The 26,452-nt window shown below is 39.5% G+C and overlaps 1 protein-coding gene across 4 annotated transcripts in view; it reads right to left on the reverse strand.

Annotated features, from left to right (window-relative positions):
• MICU2 (mitochondrial calcium uptake 2) overlaps positions 1-26,452 on the reverse strand; it is a 537,628-nt gene that overhangs the window by 120,708 nt on the left and 390,468 nt on the right. For all 4 annotated transcript variants that reach the window (XM_029602536.1, XM_029602534.1, XM_029602535.1 and 1 more), the window contains exons 5-6: positions 16,541-16,588; positions 5,614-5,696 (exon numbers count right to left, since the gene is read on the reverse strand). In XM_029602536.1, the coding sequence (XP_029458396.1) occupies positions 5,614-5,696; positions 16,541-16,588 (131 nt within the window). The remainder of the gene's footprint in view (positions 1-5,613; positions 5,697-16,540; positions 16,589-26,452) is intronic.

Genomic DNA, 26,452 nt, shown 5'->3' on the forward strand with positions numbered 1-26,452 from the left:
GTTTTCCTAATCGGCGCACAGCCACGGGTTCGGAAAACAGATGCTTGTTAATTGAACATTCATTTCCCGAACCTGTCTGCCAGCACTATTTTTTAAACTTTTTAAAAGTTTTCTTTCCTCCTACTTAGTATCGCAACGATATTAAGTAGGAGGATGTACAGAAAAGCGGTATTTTCTTCTTTTCTGTACAACTTTTGGGAGTGCTCAGAAATTACACTTGCTCTGTACACTGTTCCGATGACTTACTTCAGCTCCACCCCTGAAGTAAGTTCAAAAGCAAAAAGAAAAGGATATATAGGAAGGGTTTAGGGAGCGGAGAGGAGAGGGGAAGAAGGATAGAGTTTAGGTGGGGGGATAGGGAAGATCCCTCCCAGTCCGCTCGTTAATTGGAGCAGACTGGGAGGGAACGGGGAAAGGCCCGATTTTGTCGCTGCTCGTAATTTCCTAAAATCCTCCCCTCCCCCCCCACACACGCCACCTGCACGAATTATAAAATCTAGTGCGCATGTGCTTGTGGCCTATGTATTTTATAACATGCGCACGGCAATTGCAATTGGGAGGGTGGTGGCTGTGGTGGTGGTGGTGCTGGTGGGGGGCCACTAAAGGGAGCAGTGGTAGGCCCATAAGGCCACCGGTGGATCCCATCCCTCCAGCAGCCAAATTAAGGAGAGACCCCTTGCAGCCACTGGTAGACCCCATCCCACCAGTGACGGAAGAAACATGCATCTCACAAGTGCATGATCATCTCATGCACTGTGAGAAAAGCATAGAGGAAGTGTTAACATCGCGAATGTTGAAAACCATGGGGCTGGATGGCACGTGAGATGAGCCGCAGAAAGGACTCTTACAGCTTGGGAATGAATCCTGTTCTCCGGCAACAAATAAGGCACTGGGTGGCAACAGCAGCAGCAGTGGAGGAGTAAGAGAGACCCTGAAAATCTTGCCTGCCTGCCTGCCTAGAATGTGTGTGTAAATGGGAGCCTGCCTGTGAGAGGTGGGTGGGTTGGTTGGTTGTGAATGGGAGCCTGCCTGGGTTCGATGAGTGAATGAGAGCATGCCTGTGTGGGTGTGACTTGAAGCTTGCTTGGGGGTGATGGGTGTGTGTGTGTGTGTGTGTGTGTGTGTGTGTGAAGGGGAGCCTGCTTTGGGAGGGGAGGCTGTGTGAAAAATGTTTGTACCACCCACATTAATCCACAAGCTCAGGGTGACTGGAAATCAAAAGTTTTCAGGTATGGGAAAGTAGGGGATTTTTTCATATTTGTTTTAATTTTTGGGTATTTCATGTGTCTGCTATTTTGAAAAATATTATTGTTGTTTGGAAATTTTTACAACTTTTTATATAAATTCTTAATTATTGGATGTTATTCTATTCATCTGTTTGGCAATATTATTTTTATTAGTATGATTTATTATGATTGATTTATACTTCTTGATTTTGTTGTTTGATTTATGAGGACTGATGATATTTCTGTTTTTCCATTGCTTCATTGCATACAGAGTCTAGCTTGTTGCAGACTCCAGTTTAGTTTGTCTACACATTTCTGTTTATACGTTATGGTCTCTTTATTCTGTATTTGGTGAGAGTGTGTCTATGATCTGCATGTGTGAAGTGAGGTATTCTGCTAACATGTAGTTTTCTATGTAGGAATTTATAGCAAACTGATTTCTTCTGCTTTCCTAATAGGAGGTATTTTAGGGTCTGGTGTAATATTTGCCTTTTCATTGATAGGCTTGTTCCTGTCTGAGAGCTTGCAGTTAGCACTATTTTAGTATGGGAAGTTTACTATATTGTTGTCATTCCGATTACTCAAGGCTGTCCAAATGCCAAACCAACACCTAACATGCATTACAATAGGCTTAATACTATATGGGCGCCAAGTGTCTTTTTTTTTGTAGGGTTTTCTGGGTGGCACCACAGTAGTGCATGTTTTTCTGTACAACAAACTCGTGCTGGCTACAGGGCCCAGTTGATCCCAAATTTTATGTACTGGTAGGTGGCTCAGGAGCACCTGGGGATCATTCCTGCACAATTTAGAAATTCTGGACCTGTGGATAGTCAGGGGGTGAGTCAATTTTGACAGTTTGGTTATCAGAGGGAACAGATCTTTTTTCGGCAGCAAAAGGGGGCCTGGGACAGAGCATGAGACTGACAAGTTCTACTGTATGTTGGTTACTGGGGAAAACAACACAAATTTTGTGTTAAAAAATACAGAAAAAGGGGGTGGGGGGAGTTCAGCACAGTAATTTTTCGCACAGGGCAGCAAATTTCTAGCACCAGCCCTGAGTGTAGTAATATGGTAGGAGGCCCCAGGTGCCTTGGGAAGCTGCACGGTTCGAGTTGGGTACAGTTATACTGGAACAGGTATACTGTCTTGGAAAGACTGCAGAGGCTCATGACTTTACAGGGATCTGGCCTAGCTTAAACTACAGCAGGCCAGCAGTCCAGAATTTTGGACAGCCTAGCTTACTCACGGTGAATTGTCCGACAACCTTGACTGATGCTTGCATTGGGTGCCAAGGTGTTTGGTTATTTTTCTAAATAAATAAAGCTTCAGCCTTTTAAATGCACTCAAGACGCATATATTGAATTGAGGATCAAGGTCGTAGGAGGGCAGCAAGCGTTGACGGGAGGTTATGGCTATCCATGTTATTGATAACTGGCTAATGGATTATTTTCTTGTCCCAAGAAACAAATCTTTTGAAAAAATTGAGAAGTAAAAGCAGGTGCCATTTCTTTTTTTTTTTTTTAACATATGCATTTGATGCTTGTAGCGCAAGGCTACGGTTCTTTTGTCAAGGAAACATCCAAAGAGCCTGTGGGTGTAAAAAGTTATCAGTCTTTGTGCAGACAAAATGGACTGTTTCCTGTACCTTCATATCTATGTTTGAACCTGGTTTATGTTTGACATTTAAAAGCACAGAACAAAACCCACACATGAAGCTCGGCCTGCCTGAAAATGTATCTGCTGTGACTTACAAAGGGCTTGCCTTATGAAGGGTTTTCTCCCAATCCTTAACTTTGGGAAAATCCCTTAATGAAAGAGACTCCAGGAGAGCCCTTGCTGTGATGCCTGATGACAGCAACTTGTCAAGGAAATCCAGAGTCAAGTTACCACAAATTTAATTATATTCAAATTAACAGAACAAATGGTCAAGTGATGTACTATTATTAAAGAGGCACAGAGAAGAACTAACACCACAAATACAAAGACACAATCTTAGTGGTTTTCTTGGACATATAGCTGATGCTTAAAGAAACAAAGTTTAGAAAGTTCTGCTAATGATCCTGGTTATTTATTTATTTTTTATCTGTGATCGAGTCATATGGCCATTTAAGAAATAAATTCTACACTGTAACATCCTTTCAATCTACAACAAACTCTTGGTATAAAATCATAAGAGAAAATTCTTGCAGCACTTGCGATCCCGTTACCATTAACTTGCTCGCGTCTGTACTAAAAAAAACAAAACACTATGTCTTCCCTTCCTACTCAGCTATGTTATTTTAGTTTCAGAACAAGACTGAGTGGTAGAAAAATGAAATGCTCATCATATTTCTGAAACAGTTTCCTTGATTATACAATCCCATGGGCATTCAATCGACTTTCATGGTTCTGCATTACACCGTAATCCTTAGTAATTATTCTTGTTTTTAATTCTGTCAGAAAAGGGGCTATGACAGTGGCAGAATATCGGCAACTTCATCTTCATAGTCACTGCTCTTTGGCCTAATTATTCAGAACAGAAATTGTTAAAAATAATGATGTTTCAGAAAGACTCTTATAAAATGTCCTTACCATAAAAAAACATGTTTTATGAGCAGTATGTTCATTTAACAGGAATTCTTCAATCGGGAGTGACCTGCTGGAATTTTACGCATGTAACTTTAGTTCTTATTAAAATCTACTGTATTTTTTTTTTTTTTATTTAGAACAGTCTATCTCCTAATAGTAGTTTTCTGATGTGCCTCACAAAATGATACAGAAATAAGCTTTGGCAGGCAGATTTTCAGAACCTTTTAAAATTTTACAAATCAAGGGATATAAGTACTAAACCTGTGCTATATTTAATGTGCAAGGTAAACATGTTTGCTGTGCATAAGAAATATAACACTATTTACAATGGCCCTACCTCAAAGATGCAGCCAACATTTTTTAGTACAGACGCGGGCATGTAAAAGGTAAGGTGATCGCATCTGCAAAACATTAATAGAGCAGTTTTCAAAACTACCTGCACTAGGTAATTAACTTTCTGCAAAGTGATAGTCCATGAACCAAATTCTCAAAGGGAAAATATGGGTGGCCTTTCCCATTGAAAACTGCCAGGGAAAAACATATCCTCAGAAATTTGCACCTGGTTTTTCTGCGAGTAGTTTTCCTGTGTAAAACAACGCATGTAGTTTTAAAACTGCAAATTCCGTACATTGTTTGCATCCTTCACCATGACCCCACTTCCAGGAATGCCTTCATTCAATGCCCTTAAAAGTACTTTGAGCTTTGTGAAAGGTGGGTGATTTTCAAAAAGTCATTTCAGCATAGGTAAATGGCTTCTGAAAACTGCCCTCCCAATGGTATGATAATTACCTAATTAGTCATCTTCATAGTCACTGCTCTTTGGTGCTCTTTTTGTTGGTGGCAGCAGGATTACTATTAAATGTGCTTTTTGAAAAAAACACCTTTAAAACTGAGAAGAGAGCACCGTGGGGAAAGCTATGATTGAGAGACCCGCCCCCTCCCCCGACGCCATTGCAAACGGAGCCGGACCATTGAAAGGCGCCAAGCCAGCAGGCGCTGCACGCCGAAGGGCGCGACAAAGGGGCACTTCCCCTTTGTGCACCCTTTCGTGCAACATTTAGTGTTAACCTTTCCCATGTTTTTATCTCCCTTGTTAACAATTTTTATGTTTATTATTGTTCAATGTATCGACAAAGGAAACGCTTGACTCCTGCATTTTTGTTGGAATGTAAACCGATGGATGTGTAAAATCGAACACCGGTATATAAAAATAAATAAATAAATATAAAATTTAAGTACAATCCTGGGGATTTCCTCCACTAATCAATACTTTTGTGTAAAATACACTAACGATAATGCAAGCAGTGTGAACGTTCAAAGGGCTATGCTTACTTTAATGCCCTTTGAAGGCACGGATGCTCTGCCAGATTTAGCCTGCATTTTAATACATAGGTTCCTGTATAAGCTTGGTCTCTGATCATGCCAAATCATACAACTAAAGCTAGAAGACAATGACAATTTCCACAACTTCATCAGAAACAATGAAAAGTAGTTAAGCAACGATCCTTAAACTTTGCAACAAGTGAATTACAGGTTGCATTGTAAAGCATTTCGATTTTGAGCAACCGGAAAGAGAAGCAAAACTAAACTGTCATATCTTGGGCATGAATGCTGAACAAAAGCCTTAGGAAGTCATTTTCAGAAGGTTTTATATGTGTAAATGGGTTTTTAAAAATTACAACTTTTACATACATAACTCCTTTGAAAATTCACTCCATGGGGCTGAATTTTCCAAAGGTTTTATTGTGTGTAAATGGACTATGCGTAAATAGCATTTGTGTACAGTTATCTGTAGAAAACAAAATTAACTTATACTTACCTTAAAGAATTCCTTTTTCTCAACTTGCTCATTGCCATCTGTATCCAACATTTTAAAAGCAATACGGAATCCAGTCTGTGGCTCTGGAATAATGTTTATAATAAACGTTGTGTACATATATGTATGCATCACATTTCAAAGAGAACTTCTAACTCATTTAAACAATATACTGTAAATTCCAATCCCCAAGCTTATTTTTCACTTCTTGGGCTGACCAGGGCTGGGAACGCTGCAAACACATTTGGGTTTATATAAGGCCCTCAAGGCCTGTGCCTAGTGTGATGAAATTCTGGGGAAACATAACTTCCTGTCCCTGGGTGGACCTTTAAACCCCCATACCTTTGATCATTTACCTCCCAACATGGATCTCAAGCTCCCAGGTCTGGTATCAGCAGAAGGCAGTGAGTGCAGGGACTGAGTCAGTTTGTTGAGTCTACTCAAAACAACTTTTAGTGATCCCTACCAATTTATTTCTCAGAGCTGGTCCTTCTAGATATATCCTGCCTCTTTGTAAACCTCGCAAGTGTACTCATATAAAATAATTGTATTTATTTTCTCCTACTAAAGAGCTCAAGGTTTCATCAGATTATATAACTTGATAAATTTCTTTCTTTCTTTTTTTTTTTTTTTTTTTTTAGCTCAGTCGGTCTAAATCATCTGCAAAACCTGGAAGAGTTCAGATGTTTGCTCATATTTGAATCTTTTTCCTGCAAAATTTAATGTAGGGAGAGGATCAAGACAGAGAAGACAGAGGAAAAGCAAATTTAAGAAACAGGCATGACGAAGGATTTTCCACATTTTGGGACTATTTAATATAGGGTGTTAAAAACATGCATGAGTGCAGGCTATTTAACATACTATTTACTATGTTAAGGCTTTAATAATGTGCTAATCCAGTTCTACTAAAACTGGCAACTCATGCACATTATAGGCTGCAGTACTGACAACCCAATTTTGCCCTCTCTAAGATACGCTCAGTTCAATTAATTTGATTTTTAACCGCCTTTCCCAAGGCTGATGGTGGAAAATTAACAAAGTTAAATATATAATAAATGATGATAAAATGAGAATAAGCAGTACAATCTCCCTAAAAGGCTGCTCATGACCTGAAGCAGCCCTCTCCTAGAAAGTGTCTTCCCTCCCAAGCAAGAACACACCTAGTCAGCTGGAAACCCCGCCCCCAAGTAGTATCAAGGGGCTATGTTTCATTGCCTGTCTGTCTCCCCCTGAGGAGCGCCAAGCCCCCAAGATCTCCCCTCTTCATGGGCGCCCTTGTCTACTTCATCTGAAGTGTTGTGTCAAATAACATCAGGTGACCTGACACTTTTAACGTGCAGGAGACCGATAGGGTTAGTAGGCATCATTTGATGAGCTGGAACAAGTTGGGCAAGAGCAAGTGGGGATTGCTCTTTCCTCTTACCTCCATTTCTCATCACTTCTGATGGGCTAGGCGAGGAGGAGGCCTGAGGACTTGAAAGTCTTGGGTGAGGGGTTAACATTTGGCTTTGGAGCTTCTTGACATCTCTTGGAAAATCTCCAGTCACACAGGGATGGAAGAGAGGCACAGGGAGTATTGGGTTGGGGTTGGAGCCAAGATATCGCCAAATGGGTAGACTATATCTCTTGAGGTTTTTTTTTTTTTTTAAGGTTAAAACAAATTGCATGGCTTAACAGAATTTGTGTTGCCATTTTAATATTAATGAGCTGATTTGAATGCATTTGTATGTGACGCAATTCAATTTTTCTGCATTAAGAGGATTTTTTTTGGCATTAATTATAACAGAAGCTTTTAACACACTTTAGTTCACCGTACACATGGGCAGGACAAAATGTTCTTTTTGACTAACATATCATGCAACAGGTTTCATGCATAACTCTGAGCTCACAGGTGAGTACTGAAATGGAATTCAAACAAGCAAAACAGCCCCTAGTAGTATTATTTGCAGTTCTATAAGTTGGTATGATTGTTTTATTACTTTGGTTAACTATGTTTGATTATGGATCTAATGATGTACCTTGCTCTTGAATGTAGGAAGGATGGGTAAGAAATGTTTTAAAATAAATAAAATGATGCTGAAAAGAAAGCTTCCTGGAGCTTGCAAATGATTATTGCCTAAATATGGATTTCACTAATATTTTTAGATAATACATTGTTATCGTTGAGGGTAGAAATAAATAGACAAATAGAATAATTTTTAGAGATTCTTTACAAGTGATCTAAAAATGTAACTTCAATATGGTAGAACATAGTGAGCCTAATTTTCAGTTGTCTGAGTAAGTCACCAATAAAGGTGCATGCTAGCATTTCTGCCCCAAAACGTATGTGCGTATGTTTCAATACGAGCATATATTTGTAATGCTGGAAAACAAATACTTTATCTACCCATTTTATAAAATTATTTGCATATATTTTACATGCATAATAACCCAGAGTATATATATCTGGAGGCATGATTTTATAAAGAATGCACATACTCTTCTTCTGATTATATGGATTTGTACATGTACTTTCAATAACCCCCTTTGCCAACACCTCCACCGCTTCACCCAAACCCCCAACTCAAAAACTGTAGACAAATGACAAGTGCAATTTAGTTCTGCGACTTAATTAACAGGTGTAAAAGTGTACAGACAAGTTTGGAAATGTATGTGTGTATATCACTTACAACATAGCAACTTGTGTGAATACTTCTAAACCCTGGTACAGAATGTCCCTTAACTACCACTTTTTTTCCTGTTAACATTTACGCACAGCAATGCAAGTAAATGCATACTCATGATATTTCCAAAATAGCATATATGCTTATACAGGCTAATTTTACATGCAGAAAGTTTTTGAAAATTTTTATTTATTTATTTATTTTATTTTATATACCGGCAACCGTTTGCACATCGTGCCGGTTTACAAGTAACTTATAACAAGGAATATATAGGCGAGGCCTTTACAAAGAACAATATGTAACACAGTAACAAAGCAGATAACTAAATAACTTGGGGAAGGAGGGATAGATACAACAAGGGGGGGTGGGGGAGGGAGAGAACAGATACATAAGGATAAGATATATACATGGATTTGAGGAGCAGATGGTATGTACACTGGTTATATATGGAGTTATATAAGTGCAGATAAAAACAGACACATTATTTTAAAGTAAGGGTTGAATGAAGTGTTTGAAGTTCTTAGAGGGAAAGGGGGTTAAGTGTAGGGTGTGGATCCTGGAGGGGATTAAAGGATTTTAGGGGGGTATTGGTGAGAGATGAGGGTTGGGTGAGAGTGTTAGTAGGTGGTGAAAAGGATTGGGGGTATGCTTGGAGGAAGAGCCAGGTTTTGAGATTCTTTTTGAAAGTGGGGGTGGAGGTTTCTGTGCGTAGGTGAAGAGGCATTGAATTCCAAAGGGAGGGGCCTGCAAGGGAAATTAATCTTAGTATGTTCAATTAAAATGGAAACATCTGCTTATAGATATTTTTGTATTTACAACCCCAACCAGAAAAAAAAACACTTTTCTTGTGATTAGTGCCATATGATTACACATACAGTTGTGCTCATACGTTTACCTATCCCTGGCAGAATTTGTAAGATGTGTCGCATTTTAAGAAAACATGAGTGATCAGACAAAACACATATCTGTTATTTTTTTTTTGTATATAATCTGTTTTTATTGTCACAACTGGCAGATATGATACAAAACAAGTCAAGATTAAGTCTAAATAGCCAAACAGATCTAGTATTTAATGTGCTTCAAATTAAACTATGATGCATCACAAAATAGCACAATCATTAAACAAACCATAACAATAAGGGAAACAATAAAATGGTCCTGTTCAAAAGTTTGTATACCCTTGATTCTTAATATCGTGTATTGCCCCCTTTTGCATCAATGACGGTTTGTAATCTTTTGTGATAGTTGTGAATGAGGCCCCTTATTTTCTCATGTGGTAAAGCTGCCCATTTCTCTTGGCAAAAAGCCTCCAGATCCTGTAAATTCTTTGGTTATCTAGCATGAACTGCATGTTTGAGTACTCTTCAAAGCGGCTCAATGATGTTGAGGTCAGGAGACTCTGATGGCCACTCTAGAACCTTCACTTTCTTCTGCTGCAGCCACGAAGGGTCAGCTTGGCCTTATGTTTCAGATCATCATCATGCTGGAAAGTCCAGCTGTGCACCATGCACAGCCTTCTGGCTGATGAATGCAAATTCTCCTCCAATATTTTCTGATAAGATGCTGCATTCATCCTGCCATCAATTTTGACTGAATTCCCTGTGCCGCTGTAGCTCCCCCCCCCTCCCAAAAAACCCCCCAACAAAAACAGCAGAGAGCCACTTCCATGCCTTGTAGTAGGGATAGTTTTGACTCCTCTCCAAACAGTGCTTATGGTTGTGACCATAAAGTTCAATTTTGGCCTTATCACTCCAAATCATTTTGATCCAAAAGTTTTGACGCTTCTCTGTTTGGTGTATTGTAAGCGGACTGTTTTATGGTATTGGTGCAGCAATGGCTTTCTGCTGGTAACTCTATCATGCAGCCCATTTTTGTTCAAGTATTTCCCTATTGTACATGCTGAAACACTCACACTACTTTATTTCAGAGAAGCCTGTATCTCAGTAGAAGTTGCTTCTGGTTTTTTCTTCGCATCCTGATAAATTTTCCTGGCAGTTGTGTCTGAAATTTTGTTTGGTAGTAACAAAGCCCATAATTTTCCACTTCTTGACCAGAGTTTGAACAGTACTGTTTGGCATTTTCAAATATTTGGATATCTTTTTATATCCTTTTCCTGATTTATAAAGTTGAACTACTATTGCTCACAGATCCTTTGACAGTTTTTGCTTTCCCCATGCTTCAGTAACCACCAAAGTCAGTGCAGCCCTGGATGAAATGCACAAGGGTTTCTCAAGAACTAAGAAACTCATTGACTAATACACAGACATTAATTACAATTAAACAAGGCATAGGTGTGGATACCTACCCTTCATTGCCATCTCAACCTCTGTGTGTCAACTTGAGTGTATATTAACCCAAACATTCAAGGGTATGCAAAACTTTTGAACAGGACCATTTTATTATTTCCTTTATTGCTATGGTTTAATGATTGTGCTGTTCTACGATGCAGAATAGTTTGATTTGAAACACATTAAAAATAACATGTGTTTTGTCTGGTTACTCACGTTTTCTTAAAATGCTACACATCTTACAAATTCTGTCAGGATATGTAAACTTACGATCACAACTGTATGTCATGGCTAGGCACACTAATGAATAAAATGTCAAATATTCTATTTTGGAATGTTCTGGAACATTTTCAATCTGAGGTTAAAAACAACTATACATCACCACCAAAAGGATATGAATCGGGGCTGCCATATCAAAGAAACTGCTAAGTGGGCAATGTCTTGGAAGTGGATATCAAGAGGGCAGTTTTCAAAGATATTTACTGGGTACAATAGTCTGACTGAAAATTGCCCTTCTCAAATGTGGCTAAAAGCATATGGGGGCTTATATACTGCACGCAATTTTAGCCACATTAAAGAGGCATTCCTATGGGCATGTTTAGGTCTGTTGAGGAAAATAGCGAGGTCATTATACAAAAGCCATTTAGACAGATAACTCACAAGTTATCCGTCTAAATGGCAAATGTGGTATATTCATCCACTTATCTGGCTATAATTTAGCCAGATTAAAAGGGGTGTTTCGGGGTGTTCTGGGGAGGGGTTGAGTTATCTTGCTAACTTATCCAAATATTAAGTATATCTGCCTAGGTTAGTTGGATAACTTTAGACCTGCTTCTGAGATATGTGGTTAAGTAGCACATTATCTGGCCACACAAGGCAGGATAACCAAAAACTTACCCAGCTATTTTCAAATATAGTTGGTTAGGTTGTTTATCCCACTTATTATATGGGACAAGTTATCTGGCTAACTATAGCCGGATAAGTTGTCCACTAAATGGCCTATTGAATATTGGCCTCAATATGCTCCCCCTTCGTTGCCCAGAGAAACAGATGCAAAGAACATGGATGCTTGTAAAATGCATATTTTGAACTTGCTAATTTTCAGAAAGAAACAACATAGGTAATTTTTCTTGAAAATTTGCACAAATTATATGCATTAAAACCATCTTCATAGTTTGATATTATGTGGGCTGTTTGAAAATTGCTCCCATGAAATATAATTGATTCAATACTTATAAATTATAAGAATATTTGAAGGATGCATATCCAAAATTACAGTCTTATTTTGAACCAACAGCTTTTTTGCATGCACAAAGGAAACTCTTCGGGCGCTTATTTGACATTTGAAACTACTTCTCATGAGGCTGAGTTCATAAAAGTCATAAACACTTCCTTCAAGATGTGACATATTCAGCAGCATTGTGTCCTTGGAAACCTGCATACCTAAAACTGTTTCCTTGCAAGACAGTCTTGTGAAGACTTTAAAGCAGTATCATTTTAAAAAATCATCGTCTCCAATACTTCTCTTTCGCTAAATTGGTGTCCCCATCCCCATGAAAAATACAAATTATAGTGTTTCCAACACTATACTCCCTCCTATTTAGCAAATTTTCAAAGTGGTTATGCATGGAAAATTAGCATATACATATGTAAGTACCCTGAATTCGTGTACATGCTATTTTATAAACCTCAAAAGAATGCACATATCTTCAGTTTCATGCACACATTTACCAGTGCAAAAAAGGAGCAGATTAGAGGTGCTGTTAAGAGGCATGCACATAAGTTGCTATTTTATAAGAGATTTATCGAAATACATTAGTCAACTTATTTGCACATTATTGCACCTGATAATTGACTATCACAAGTGAAATTGGACTTGTCTGTTTGCTATTTTTGGTGTGAGGTCTGTGTGAACTGAGGGTGGAATTTAGGGTGACATACTAGACGGTTTAAGAGAACTGGAAACAGGCTAGGTAAACTGGCAGAGGTATCAGCAAATTGATGATGTCAAGTATGCATGCATATTTAAAAACATACCTGCCTATGCACCTAAATTAGGGTTTGTTGTGTGTACAGATTTTTTTCACACAAATATATGCACGTATGTTTATAAAATAGGTAGAGAAAGTCCGCGCTTTCAATGCATTGTAATTGATCATGTTGAAGGAGATGAATATTTGAAGTTGAAAAATGTTTTGCAAAGAGCATGTTCTGAATCATACATACATACTTTTAGAGCAGATGTATGCGGTATTTTATAAAACTGTGCAGCTCCTACTGCATAGTTTATAAAATACTTGGGCAAATCTCTGTGCGTCCACTTATGTGCACAAATCCAGTAACATGAATAGTTTTGAAAGCCCAGCAATAAGTCCAGCACAGTTCAGCATTCCATCCATCCATATCTAGCCTCCTCCTCTTTCTCTCTTCCCCAGTTCCAGCAACATCCCTTTTTTTTTTTACCTCTACTCACTTTCTATCCAGCATCCTCCCACCAACTGTTGAGTCCATGCCCACCCTCAATCAATTGCTGCAACTCAACTTTCCTCCCAACCATTTACTGAGTCCCTAATCTCACCTCTCGATGACTGTGTACCAGCAACTGCTGGATTCCCATCTCTCCTACCCTTCTCCAGCCTATAGTTTCAAACATCCTTCAATTGCTGCTTGCCTCTCTGACTAAATGATTTCTTTGAATCGGTGTTTGCTGAAGAGGATGTTGGGGAGATACTCATTCCGGAGACGGTTTTCAAGGGTGATGATTCAGATGAACTGAACCAAATCACGGTGAACCTGGAAGATGTGGAAGGCCAGATTGACAAACTGAAGAGTAGTAAATTACCTGGACCATATGGTCTACACCCCAGAGAGTTCTGAAAGAGCTAAACAATGAAATTCCAGACCTTTTTCAATTAATTTGTAACCTTTCATTTTAATCATCTGTTGTACCTAAAGACTGGAAGATGGCCAATGTAATCCTGATATTTAAAAAGGACTCCAGGGGAGATCCGGGAAACTATAGACCGGTGAGCCTGACTTCAGTACCGGGAAAAATCTTGGAAACTATTATAAAGATTAAAATCACAGAACGTTTAGATAGACATGGTTTAATGGGAAACAGCCAGCATGGATTTATCCAAGGGAAGTCTTGTCTCCTAAATCTCATACATTTTTTGAATGGGTGAAAAGACATGGAAAAAGGTGAACTGGGAGATGTGGTGTATTTGAATTTTCAGAAGGCATTCAACAAAATCCCATATGAGAGGCTTCTAAGAAAACTAAGAAGTCATGGGATAGGAGGTGATGTCCTTTTGTGGATTACAAGCTGGTTAAAAGACAGGAAACAGAGAGTAGGAATAAATGGTCTGTTTTCACAGTGGAAAAAGGTAAACAGTAGAGTGCCTCAGGGATCTGTACTTGGACCGGTGCTTTTTAATATATTTATAAATGATCTGGAAAGAAGTACGATGAGTTAGGTGATCAAATTTGCGGATGACACAATATCATGTAGAGAAGTTAAATCTCAAGTGGATTGTGATGAATTGCAGGAGGACTTTGCAAGTCTGGAAGACTGAGCTTCCAAATGGCAGATGAAATTTAACATAGACAAGTGCATGATATTAAGTCGGAGGGTGCACAGAAAAGCAGTTTTTACTGCTTTTCTGTGCACTTCCCCGGCACCGGCAGAAATTAATGCCTACCTTTGGGTAGGCGCTAATTTCTTAAAGTAAAATGTGCTTGGCTGCACATTTTACTTACTGTATCGCACGGGAATACCTAATAGGGTCATCAACATGCATTTGCATTTTGCGGGAGCTATTAGGTTCGGGGGGGAGGGGGGGTGGACACGCGGTTTCAACGCGCTATTACCCCTTACTGAATAAGGGGTAAAGCTAGCGTGTTGAAAACGCACGTCCAATCGCGGGTTAACAGTGTGCTCCGCCGGAGCGCACTGTACTGTATCGGCCTGAATGTTAGGTTCTACCTTAGGAGTTACCACCCAGGAAAGAGATCTAGGTGTCATAGTGGATAATACATTGAAATCTTTGGCTCAGTGTAATATAGCGATCAAAAAAGCAAACAGAATGTTAGGAATTATTAGGAAGGGAATGGCAAATAAAGCAATGGATGTCATAATGCCTCTGTATCGCTCCATGATGAGAACGCATCTTCAATACTGTGTCAAATCTGGTTGCCGCATCTCAAAAAAGATATAGTTGCTCTGGAGAACGTATAGAGAAGGGTGACCAAAATGATAAGGAGCATGGTACTGCTGCCCTATGAGGAAAGCTAAGGAAGTTAGGGCTGTTCAGTTTGGAGAAGAGATGACTGAGGGGGGATATGATAAAGGTCTACAAAATTATGAAAGGACTTGAAAAATTAATGTAAATCAGTTATTTAGTCTCTCAGATAATAGAAATACTAGGGGGCACTCCATGAACTTAGAAGTAGCTCATTTAAAACAAATCACAGAAAATTTGTTTTCACTCAGTGCATAGTTAAGCTCCGGAATTCATTTCCGGAGGATGTGGTTACAGCAGTTAGCGTAACTGGGTTTAGAAAAGGTTTGATAAGTTCCTAGAAGAAAAATCCATAAACTGCTATTAATTAATAAGCAATAGTAGCTTGAGATTTATTTAATGTTTGGGTACTTGCAACTTGGATTGGCCACTGTTAGAAACTGGATACTGTGCTTGATGGGACCCTTGGCCTGACCCAGTATGGCATGTCTTATGTTCACGTCCAAGTTTTCCCTGCCCTGGTGCTTCTATTGCATGCCTCCTCTTGCTGACACTGGCATCTCCTGCAGAGTTCAAACCAGAAATCATTGGTTTGAATTCCATGGTGAGGAAGCGACCAGTGCCAGCAAGAGGAGGAGCACAATATAGGAACAGAGCTGGAGATGGACTATGGGAGCCCGGGATGTGAGAAACAAAGGTGCTGGTCAACAGAAGAGGGGGTAAGCCATTTTTTAGAGGAGTTAACTTGTTTTAGTTTTAATATATGGCTGGAGAAATCATGATACCCTGTTCTTCCTGCCCTCAACATAATACTGCAAGCCAGCTGCGGGGCACCATGTTGCCCTGTGCAGCTCTACAGGTTACACATATCAAAAGCCAGCCCTGTGTGCATGTTTTACACACATCATGGATTGCCAGGAAGAAGCTATGAAATAGAGCAACGCAGAAGATCCCCAATTTAACAAAATATTCATAATGATAAGAATAAGTAAGTAGGAGATGATTTAGAACATTTTGAACACTTCCAGTATGCAATAAAAATCAGCATGCAAGGGAGATTTTGAGAATATTGTTCAACAACAATATCTGTTTTATTTTCTTTTGGGAAAGGACCTTATGGAAGGAGCTCTGGTAATGGCAAGGGGGAAAGGATACCTTGTATCAACATTAATGTTGCTTTTTTTTGTCCCTTTTGAGTTGGGATGAAGGAAATTTTATTCCACCCTTCCTTGATTCAATGTTGGTTGTATATGGAACTGTTCTATTTCTATCATCTGAATGAGTTCTCCAAGGATCTCATTTTGAGAACCTCATGGATCCCTAAAGGAATGAATGAAGTCACAGATTTATTGGAAGAAACCAACAGTAGAAATGGACTATATGGAACAAGGAATTGTAAAAGACCACTTTTATAAATTTTCATTAACTTTCAATTATTCACCAGTAAAGTATAGTTGGAAACCATACATAGCTTCCAGCAAGATTATTACTGCTGTATACAAAAGACTGTGATATGTAAATATGGATTTAACAACACTCGCAGCCTTGGAGTTAATTCCTCCCCCCTGACAGGGAATCTTGGACTGAGGGGCTTACTAAAGACAGTTAACCATCAGAAACTCTTGGATTTAAAGGTGCCCTTTGGGGTCCTGTAATGGCACATTAGCTTGGAGTTACATATAAGTAGTTTGAGTAGCTGATATTATTTCATATTTATAATATATAAGAAGATACTTACTTGTTAGGATTGTCAGCAAAAATAAATATTCTGTGTAAGAAATCAGTCCTGAAAAACAGGGCAAAAATAGCCACTTAAAATGAAAAACTGGAACATCAACACAACATTAAGCTTTGAAATACATAAACTCAGGGTCTCACATACAGTAAGCCTCTCTTTTCACAACAATCTCTGTATAGAAAATAATCCTAGCATACCAAGAACTGAAAATTCATATTTTTTTTTAACTATGACATTCTCTCTGTAATAAAATTATTTTATTATGATACTTTCAGATAAATAAATTAAATAACTTTGAAAAGGTAATAATTATTATCTTTAACTCTGTCTATTCAAATTTTTTGTCAATCAAAGAGCTTAATAGGAATTTCTGCTCACTTTTAAGTCTAGCAAATGTGAATATATTTGCTAACATCAAGCATCTGTGATATGCTCTAAGTTAATTAAGAGGGTTAGGTTTATTTTGTTTATAATAAAAAGGTCTGCTTTAAATCTTAATTTTATTTTTTTTTTACTGAAAATATTCAGTGTTTGTATGAAGGGCAAATATATTAAATAGACTTTGTCATATTTAGTACCTGGGAGGAGAACTGCTCTAATGTTACTCAATGGGATCAAAGTATTTCATCCCTTGGCAGCCCTGAAAACGCAGAGAATAGCCTGCCTCTAACTCTCAAGGGGAACACTGCAACACACAGGCTGCTAGATTGCATTGATAGTACAGCTGGGCCCTGTGCCAAGAAAAGACAGCTTCTTCTTTCTCAATAATAGGAATATGTCCTTTGTACAAGGTGAACGTGTTCTTTTCTGCTTTTAGAGGAAAATTCCAGTATTTTGCTTTCAAACAAATGATTTACATGAAAAGCCTGAACAGACAAAAATGTGGCAGTGTCTAAAAGCAGCTTGTAGAATAGAAACATAGGATGTGTAAATACTTACGTTCAAGACCTGAGAATCAGTCAACATCTGCTGTGACAGTCCTGCAAGAAAAAGTTATGCGGAGGACTTTCTCAGTCCTCTACCTACCTTTCACACCTAATCTAAATAATATACAGGGTTGAGGTGCTTTGAAACTCACCTGTTTAATCTATACAATCTGCTGAAGGGTAAACATTTTCTAAAATCAGCTGACAGATAAGAAACTCACCAGTCTAAGCCATGAACAATTAACTTCTGACTAATTACAGTAGGGACCAAGGGATATGCGATATCAGCTGTGCTCCTGTGTTATAGCATGACTGACTCAGCTATAACCTCTTAGAAATGAACATTCAATATGGTGCGCTGAAGCTGCCACGGGTTTGTACGCACGTTTTCCCGCGCAAAGCCCAATACGGGGATGTAATAAGGGTTTTGCACTCAGGAAAAAAGCGAGCACGAACGCGCTTACAGACCTGCGGTTTTTCCTGTGCAAATGCATGTTAATGGCATGCAAAGAAGGCGATCAGCTAATCATAGGCAATGCAGGGAGCCACATTAATGCTAATGCGGGTTTTTTGCTGCCATGGTCAGGCGCTGAGTTAAGTGTCAGCGCTGACTCTGGGGGCCTATGTGGGCGTCCAGGTGTCCTGAACACCACCAAGCTGAGCGCCTATCTCGGCGTCCGAGCGACCAGATACACGGCCAGAAGAGTGCCTGAGCAGCGAGACTGGTAATTAGCTAGGCACCTGATCGTAGATTCGCGACCAACTAAGCGCTTAGAGCTCAGCGTCTGAGCTGCAACATTTGCTAGGTGCCTTGCTTGGTACCAAAGTGTCCATATTCGCTCCCGGCTGAGTGCCTATGTCGGCACCTGAGCATCCAGATCGGTGCCCAACTGAGCACCTGTCTCGCTGCTATGCCAGTGTGAATTAGCTTTCATGAAAATATTTGCCATGTTTTCTGCAGCACAGTTATTTGAAATATTAAAAATACTTTCCAGGGTCATACTTTCACTTAATAGGGAGACCCGTTTGCTCAAGTGCTTTAATGCGCGGATTATTGGCGTGGGTTTTGAGAACGGATGCTGCCACTTATTACATAGGCCCTTACAGCACTTAGTTACGTGCCTTTTTCTGTATGTGTGCAGATTTCTGAGTCCAAATCATTTGCATAATTTATGTTTTTTACATCCCGTGGAAGCAGCATCTTCAGCTGTGCGTGGTGATCAAAACCCGTGCTCATAACTAGTGCCTGTTTTGCTGTGGGTCTTACTACATCGGTCCCATAGCTTGTAAAAAAATAAAAAAATAAATAAAATAAATACACAATCCTGATCAAAGTTGCATGCCCTACATAGTAAATGATGGCAGATAAAGATCCAAATAGTCCATCCAGTCAGCCCAGCAAGCTGTTAAGGATGGTAACTCCTGCTCCGTGCAGATTGGGGTAGATTTTCAAACCTGCATGCGGGCGTACATGTGCGTGCGTTACCTGGCGCGCACACATGTACACCCAATTTTATAACACGCGTGCACATGTTATAAAATCGGGGGTCAGCGCAGGCACGGGGGTGCACAATTGTGCACCTTGCGCATGCCGAGCCGCACTGCCTTCCCCCGTTCTCTACCCCCCACTTTATTTATTTATTTATTTAATATCTTTTATATACCGACGAACGTTGGGAACATCTCATCGGTTTACAGAGAACAGAACTTAGCAACAGGCTTTACATTTGTCACATGATTATAATAGGAATAGTAGAAATAACAATAATAACAAAAACAATAACATACGAGTAATATGGAAGTTATACAAGTAATAATTAACTAAGTGGGGTACATGATAGTGGTTAGTCAGAAGAGGGGCAGGGAGATTCTGCTAGATATGATTGATATCAACATTTGTAGGAGGTATAAATTTGTATATACAATGGTTGTCGAGGAATATATACACGTTTGTGAGTAGAAATGTTCTTATTTACAGGAAGCTGTCTTGATAAAATTTGCTTTCCGGGAAGCATAGTAGAAAGCTAATTGTTAGGCAAGGTGGAAAGGGGTGGTTAGGGGGTGGGAAGGAAAAAGGGTGGGGGGGGAGATGGGAGGAGGGAGGTTAGGAGTTAGGGAGGGGGGGGGCTAGTGAATGTGTGAATGTTAGGTGTATGAGTGTCTAAAGAACCAAGTCTTCAGGTTTTGCCTGAATATTTTTGGGCAGGTTTCTTGGCGGAGGGAAGTGGGTAGTTTATTCCAAATTATCGGTCCTGCTAGGGAGAGGGCTCTTTCGTTAGTGGTGCGGAGTTTAGTAAGCTTAGGTGAGGGGGTGTGTAGTGTGGCTAGATATTGTTTTCTGGTGGGTCTACTACTGTTGTGAAAGGAGAAGTGTTCTTTGAACCAGTGCATGTTGTTGTTATGAAGGGATTTGTGTATTAGGGTGAGGGCTTTGAAGGTAATTCTAGATGCGACGGGTAACCAATGTAGATGTTTGAGTACAGGGGTTATGTGATCATATTTGTGAGAAGGGGTTACTTTCCCTTCCCCTATCTCCCCGCCCTTTCCCCCCTACTTTTTTTTCTGTTTTTCTTTTATTTCCAATCTTACTTCAGCCCTGGGTATGCCCTGCCCCCGGACTGCCCACCCCCTCCCCGCCCCTTTTTGCAAGCCCCAGGACTTACAGGCGTCCCGGGGGCTTTATGCGCGTCGCCGGGCCTTTTGAAAATAGGCCCCGCGTGCGTAACCCTTTGAAAATCCGGCCCATTATCATTAATATGGGAAAAATAAATTATTACAGCTACATAACAGCAAAGCAGTACAATGATAACATGGGTTACTATTTGTTGAGCTGAATTAATGTACTTAGCATTACATAAGATAATATGTAACTAGATATTGATCCTCCAGAACCTTACAGTCTAAACGCCTGTTTTCTAAAGATTTTTTCCCTCAAGACTAAATAAGAGAAACCTCTGTATTAATTAGGCCCTATGTCCGAGTATCGAGTGCTTATATGACTTAAAGTGACAGAATGTGAATGATGATTAGAGAATCAAACTTTAATGCCCATATTTGACAGTTCTGTGATAAACATTAATGTGCAATGAAAGTTCTCAGTGCCTTATGTCAGTTAGATAGGAACTTAGCCCAAGTGGATTTTAGATTGGTTGGTGTCCAACAAAATCCACTGATTTGCCAAGACTGGTGCAAAATATTCATACGATTTTGTTTGTGACACATCTTGGTAAAATATGTGGAAAACCACTGTGGATTTGTGCAATTCTGTGGAAATCCGTGGCAGATTTTGTTCGGCATTAGAATGGATTTCTATGGATATGCTGCAGATTTTCAAGTTAACCTTTGGGCAGGAGCTTGTAACCTTATGATTTATCCTACACACAACAATGCACATCGGGAGTGTACAGCTCTGCTCCTCCACAGCTGTGAACAAAAGTCAGGTTTTCAGGGTAGCGAAAATAAAGAAACCAATCAAGTTCTTAGGCTAAATATATGTAAGCATACAGCATTTAATGAATATTCATGGTGGATATCCTGAATATCAGACCTGGCTGTGGCCCTTGAGGACCAGATTTACACCACCCCTATTAAATGTTATTTCTCATTAAAAAAATACTCTGTATGAAGAAAATAATAGGAGGCAAAGGCAGAGAGTGCTGCTGGAGAGGGTCCTTAGTATGTAACAGTGACAAATAAAAGAGGCAAGGACAGTGTGGCTCCTCTAATCATCTTTTTTGGCTGCCTTTAGGTCTATGACATATTCAAGATTATCTTGCCAATTCTTTTCAAGATGGCATCCTGAGCAGGGTTGCCTCTGCCAGGTCCCTTTTGTGTTGGCAACCTGCAGAAGGGCCACTGATTTACAGTCTCCTTCTGGCCATAAGTCATGGAGTGGCACATTGGCTGCATAAATTAAAGCTTTACCTTTAGTCTCTAATTTTTTTTCCCCTTCTTAAAGATCATCATTAATGTTTACAAGATTAATGAATACATGCAGGATTCATGTGCTTTTCTTACTAGTCATCATAAAATTGAAGTGTGCTAAACTATAATGACCTTTCCACAGAACCAAAACTTAGAAAAATTATTTTAATTGTTTTTCCAAAAGTACCTCAGAACATTTATGCAAAATTGAAACATTTTACATTCTTTCACTGTGACGGATTATATTAGCATCAGCAAACATCTGACTGACTCGAAGCAGATTTTTTACCAAGGAATAGTTCCCATAAAGCCTAGCTTACAAGCCAAACACTTTTTTACCAGCTACTTTTACACAACTTTGACCACAGAGGCTGAAACGCAGCTGGAGCTGAATTAGACTTCACTGTTTGAAATTATTTTATCATCCTGAGTATGCTGAAAAAAAAATCCCTCTAAGCAATGGATAATTCCTACCCTCTATGTTATGATTTAAAAGCACAAATCAGATCTTTGAACAGTAGTGCTGATGGTTTTTGTCTAGACAGAGAGAGAAAATCTGGAACCATTATGATGAGAGAAAAGGAATGCAAGAATACAGCATATTTTGGCTAAAAATACAGTTAGTACCAATTCTTTGCAATTTCTATCAAGCATTTAGAGTTCTGTTCAGTAATTTAAAAACGGGTCTAAAGATGAAGGATCTGCTGCTTGATCCCATACAGCCAGCAATTAACTAACCATTAACAAAGATACATTTTCCAAATCTCAGGGCTGCATGACATTGAAAGTGACACTTTAGTCTACTGCTTAATCCAAAGCTTCTACTTCTACCTTTGCCAGACTTATGGACTGATTTACTCAGAGGTCAATTTTCAAAGGGTTTAGGTACTTAACTTTGGGAGTTAGGTTTCAAAATTGCCCTTATGAAAATTCACTAGGCCTGAGTTCCTAACTTTAGGCTCCTAGAGTGGCTACAGGGGTAGAATTAGGGCAGGTGAAAGAAATGAAGTGCTTAGCACTGCTGTTCAGCATTACGCACCTAATTTACAGGATCATTCATTAAATTGCGATAGGGCCCTAACGCACAATAAAAAGGGGTCTAACACAGGATAAACGTGTGATCTTTATTGCGTCGCGCATTAGTATGTCAATATGAGCATGCAAAAGCTAGAAAATTATGCAAATGAGGGGCTAAATTTAGAGGACTACATTTTAGGTTCTTTTCTTAAATTTAGGTGAATTGTTGGCTGAAATTAGACATCTAACTTAGAAGCCAAACTTAGGTTTTTTATTTTTTTTTCAGTATCAGTCTGTAAGCTTCTCTCCCTGCATAGACACAGCATGAGAAAAAAAAAGCATCAGATTAAGAATAGGAAAACCCTGACTAGGTGACTGACCGGCAAAAGGCAGCAACCCCAATAAACGGGGATGATTATTGTTTAAAAAGGGGCCAGCTCTGTGGCTCAGGGTTTGTCTCAGAAACAATATCACTGGTGTCTTCAGTTCAGGAAGAGATCCTGCTTTGTACTGGGCATGCTGTGTAAGGAATGGGAATATATGAAAAAAAAAAGTAAAATGGATATAGAGATCCCCCTTAGATCTTAACCTTTACTAGCAACCATGAGGAATATTCTATTTTTTTATGGAGAAGAGAGAACAGCAAGTAGTATAGGTGGTTAATTTAAGTCCCCTGTATGGGAGATGGTAAATGGTGGGTTTCTATTCTATATATACTCGTGCCACCATTTTGCTTTGTGGAAATTTTTTGTTACCTTGCGAGGGCAGCAAGTAATGGCTGTTCCTGGTCTTATTTTGTTTCAGGCAAAAAAACCTCATTTCTTCATTTACCAAGCATTTTTATGGCGATTGTTTTTTTTTTCCCTGAGATGAGAGTTTTTCCCACCGTCCTAGTCTCTGTCATTTTGGTGTTTCTCTTGGTTTGTTTTTTTTATACTAGGACTTTCTTTTGAGTTTACTAGATTTCCCATCATTCAGGGGCTCAGTCTTCTTTTGGTTTGTTGTGTACCCAAGAGAGCCAAGAGAGGATGTCCCTTCACTGAGAAGGAACATAGGATCATCTGTATCCTTGAGGAGGGATGACACACATTTGTTCAAAAAGGGAGAGGGAGAGTGTGTGACAGCGGAGCCATTGTGGATCCTCATAAGGTTTCCTTTACATTTGCAGAAAGCTAGTTGGAGAAGAGATATTCCACGGGTACAATTCAGGCGCTAGGAGAAAGAAAAGGAGAAGATGGAAGAACTACTACTAGAGAGGTAGAAGATACATATGACTGATTTGTGGAGACATCTACAATGGACTAACAATCTAAACTACTTGCTGATTGAGAGGGAAGCTATAGCTTGCCCTATACCATGAGGGAAGAGGAGAATCCTTAAATTAAGTACTGGAAGAACTGGTTTTTACATCTGAATAATCTGGAGTAACAGAGGAGGTAATACATTTATTAAGAGGTAAAGTTATAACATCATGGCTGGATAAGGAAACTTTAAAGATCATTTCCTTTATTGCACAACACTTCAGCAAAAGTTATGTTGGAAAACAGCTATTGCTACCAGTGTGATCACTGCTGGTGTAATAATCAGTGCTGTTTACACGTGATTTGAAATTTGGATTTGACTAAAAAGCAATGCACAGGACCTAGAAAAGAATTCTTCCTCTTGCTTAGGGAATCAGACACTCAGATAATATAATAGCTTGGGAAGATAGACCTTAAGAGACTTGGGTTTGAGGTGTGGCTTCTGGGCGTTACATGGGGTAAAGTAAATATAAAAGTAAAAGATTATTTGATTCAAAAAAGGAAATTCCCCACCTCTGTGGACGGCAGATACAGAAAAGTCACCTGATAACAAAGGAAAGCAGTGTAGAATAGTGAACTGCATATATCCTGCACATATGTAGTTATAGCACTATGATGCACTATGATCATTGAACTTGCCAGAGAATTATCCAGCACGGATGACATCATTCCTGGAAGGATGGAACTAAGTTTGTTATTCTAACTGATAAGAAGAGGCCTGTGGCCTATAAGTAAGAGCAAGCTAAAGTACACATGTTAAAACATATATTGATTGGCTATTAAAGGTAATGGGTGTGGATTATGCAGATGACTGATAATAGCAGACCCCAGACCCTTTATAAGCTGATGCACACGTTAAGAACTCTGAGCAGATTCTGAACAGACTTTGTACACCTTTGCTTGTACTATCTTTCTCTGCTCCATAGAGGAACTTTTCCGCATTCCTCTATTAATTACTTTTATTAATAAACCTCTTTCTTTATTATCGTCTGAAGCTGGTATTCATTCTGTAATTAGATAGAGGGGAAGCCCCTCTTTTAACATCAGGAAAGATCATCCAACCATTCTTCTATCAGTAACAGTAGCAAATTTGGCTAGATGGTCATTGTTTTCTGTTATTTTAGAATGGTTAAGAGACATAAGAAATTGCCATGCTGGGTCAAACCAAGGGTCCATCAAGCCCAGCATCCTGTTTCCAACAGAGGCCAAAACCAGGCCACAAGAACCTGGCAATTACCCAAACACTAAGAAGATCCCATGCTACTGATGCAATTAATAGCAGTGGCTATTCCCTAAGTAAAATTGATTAATAGCCATTAATGGTCTACTCCTCCAAGAACTTATCCAAACCTTTTTTGAACCCAGCAACACTAACTGCACTAACCACATCCTCTGGGAACAAATTCCAGAGCTTTATTGAGCGTTGAGTGAAAAAGAATTTTCTCCGATTAGTCTTAAATGTGCTACTTGCTAACTTCATGGAATGCCCCCTAATCCTTCTATTATTCGAAAGTGAAAATAACCAAGTCACATCTACTCATTCAAGACCTCTCATGATCTTAAAGACCTCTATCATATCCCCCCTCAGCCATCTCTTCTCCAAGCTGAACAGCCCTAACCTCTTCAGCCTTTCCTCATAGGGAAGCTGTTCCATCCCCTTTATCATTTTGGTTGCCCTTCTCTGTACCTTCTCCATCACAACTATATCTTTTTTGAGATGCGGCGACCAGAATTGTACACAGTATTCAAGGTGTGGTCTCACCATGGAGTGATATAGAGACATTATGACATTTTCTATTCTATTAACCATTCCCTTCTTTGCTTTATATGCATTGAAAGTGAAGTATCGGGCTTATTTGGTTTGGGGTAGTAACCGCCGTAACAAGCAAGCTATTCCCTACTTTTTTGTGAATGCAAATCCTTTTTTCCACATTTCCTCATTGCCGCTGAAGCTTAGAGCAATGTTGGAGTCGCATTAACCGTGTGTATGTTTATTGAATAAGGGTATTATCACCAGGTAGTAGCCGTCGTTCTCGTGAGCCACCCACTCTTCATTTCACATCCTTTAGACTTTATGGATCCACAGTGTTTATCCCACGCCCCTTTGAAGTCCTTTACAGTTTTGGTCTTCACCACTTCCTTCGGAAGGTCATTCCAGGCATCCACCACCCTCTCCGTGAAGAAGTACTTCCTGACATTGGTTCTGAGTCTTCCTCCATGGAATTTTAAATCGTGACCCCTGGTTCTGCTGATTTTTTTCCAACGGAAAAGGTTTGTCGTTATCTTTGGATCATTAAAACCTTTCAAGTATCTGAAAGTCTGCATCATATCACCTCTGCTCCTCCTTTCCTCCACGGTATACATATTTAGATTCTTCAATCTCTCCTCATAAGTCATTCGATGAAGACCATCCACCTTTTTGGTCGCCCTTCTCTGGACCACCTCCATCCTGTCTCTGTCTCTTCGGAGATACGGTCTCTAGAACTGAGCGCAGTACTCCAGGTGAGGCCTAACCAAGGATCATCACTTCCCTTTTCTTACTCGATATTCCTCTCTCTATGCAGCCCAGCATTCTTCTGGCTTTAGCTATCGCCTTGTCACATTGTTTCGCCAACTTCAGATCGTTAGACACTATCACCCAACGGTCTCTCTCCTGCTCCATGCACATCAGCCCATCACCCCCCATCGAATACAGTTCTTCCGGATTTCCACACCCCATATGCATGACTCTGCACTTCATGGCA

The sequence above is a fragment of the Rhinatrema bivittatum genome, chromosome 5 (assembly GCF_901001135.1).
Source record: "Rhinatrema bivittatum chromosome 5, aRhiBiv1.1, whole genome shotgun sequence".
NCBI lineage: Eukaryota > Metazoa > Chordata > Amphibia > Gymnophiona > Rhinatrematidae > Rhinatrema > Rhinatrema bivittatum.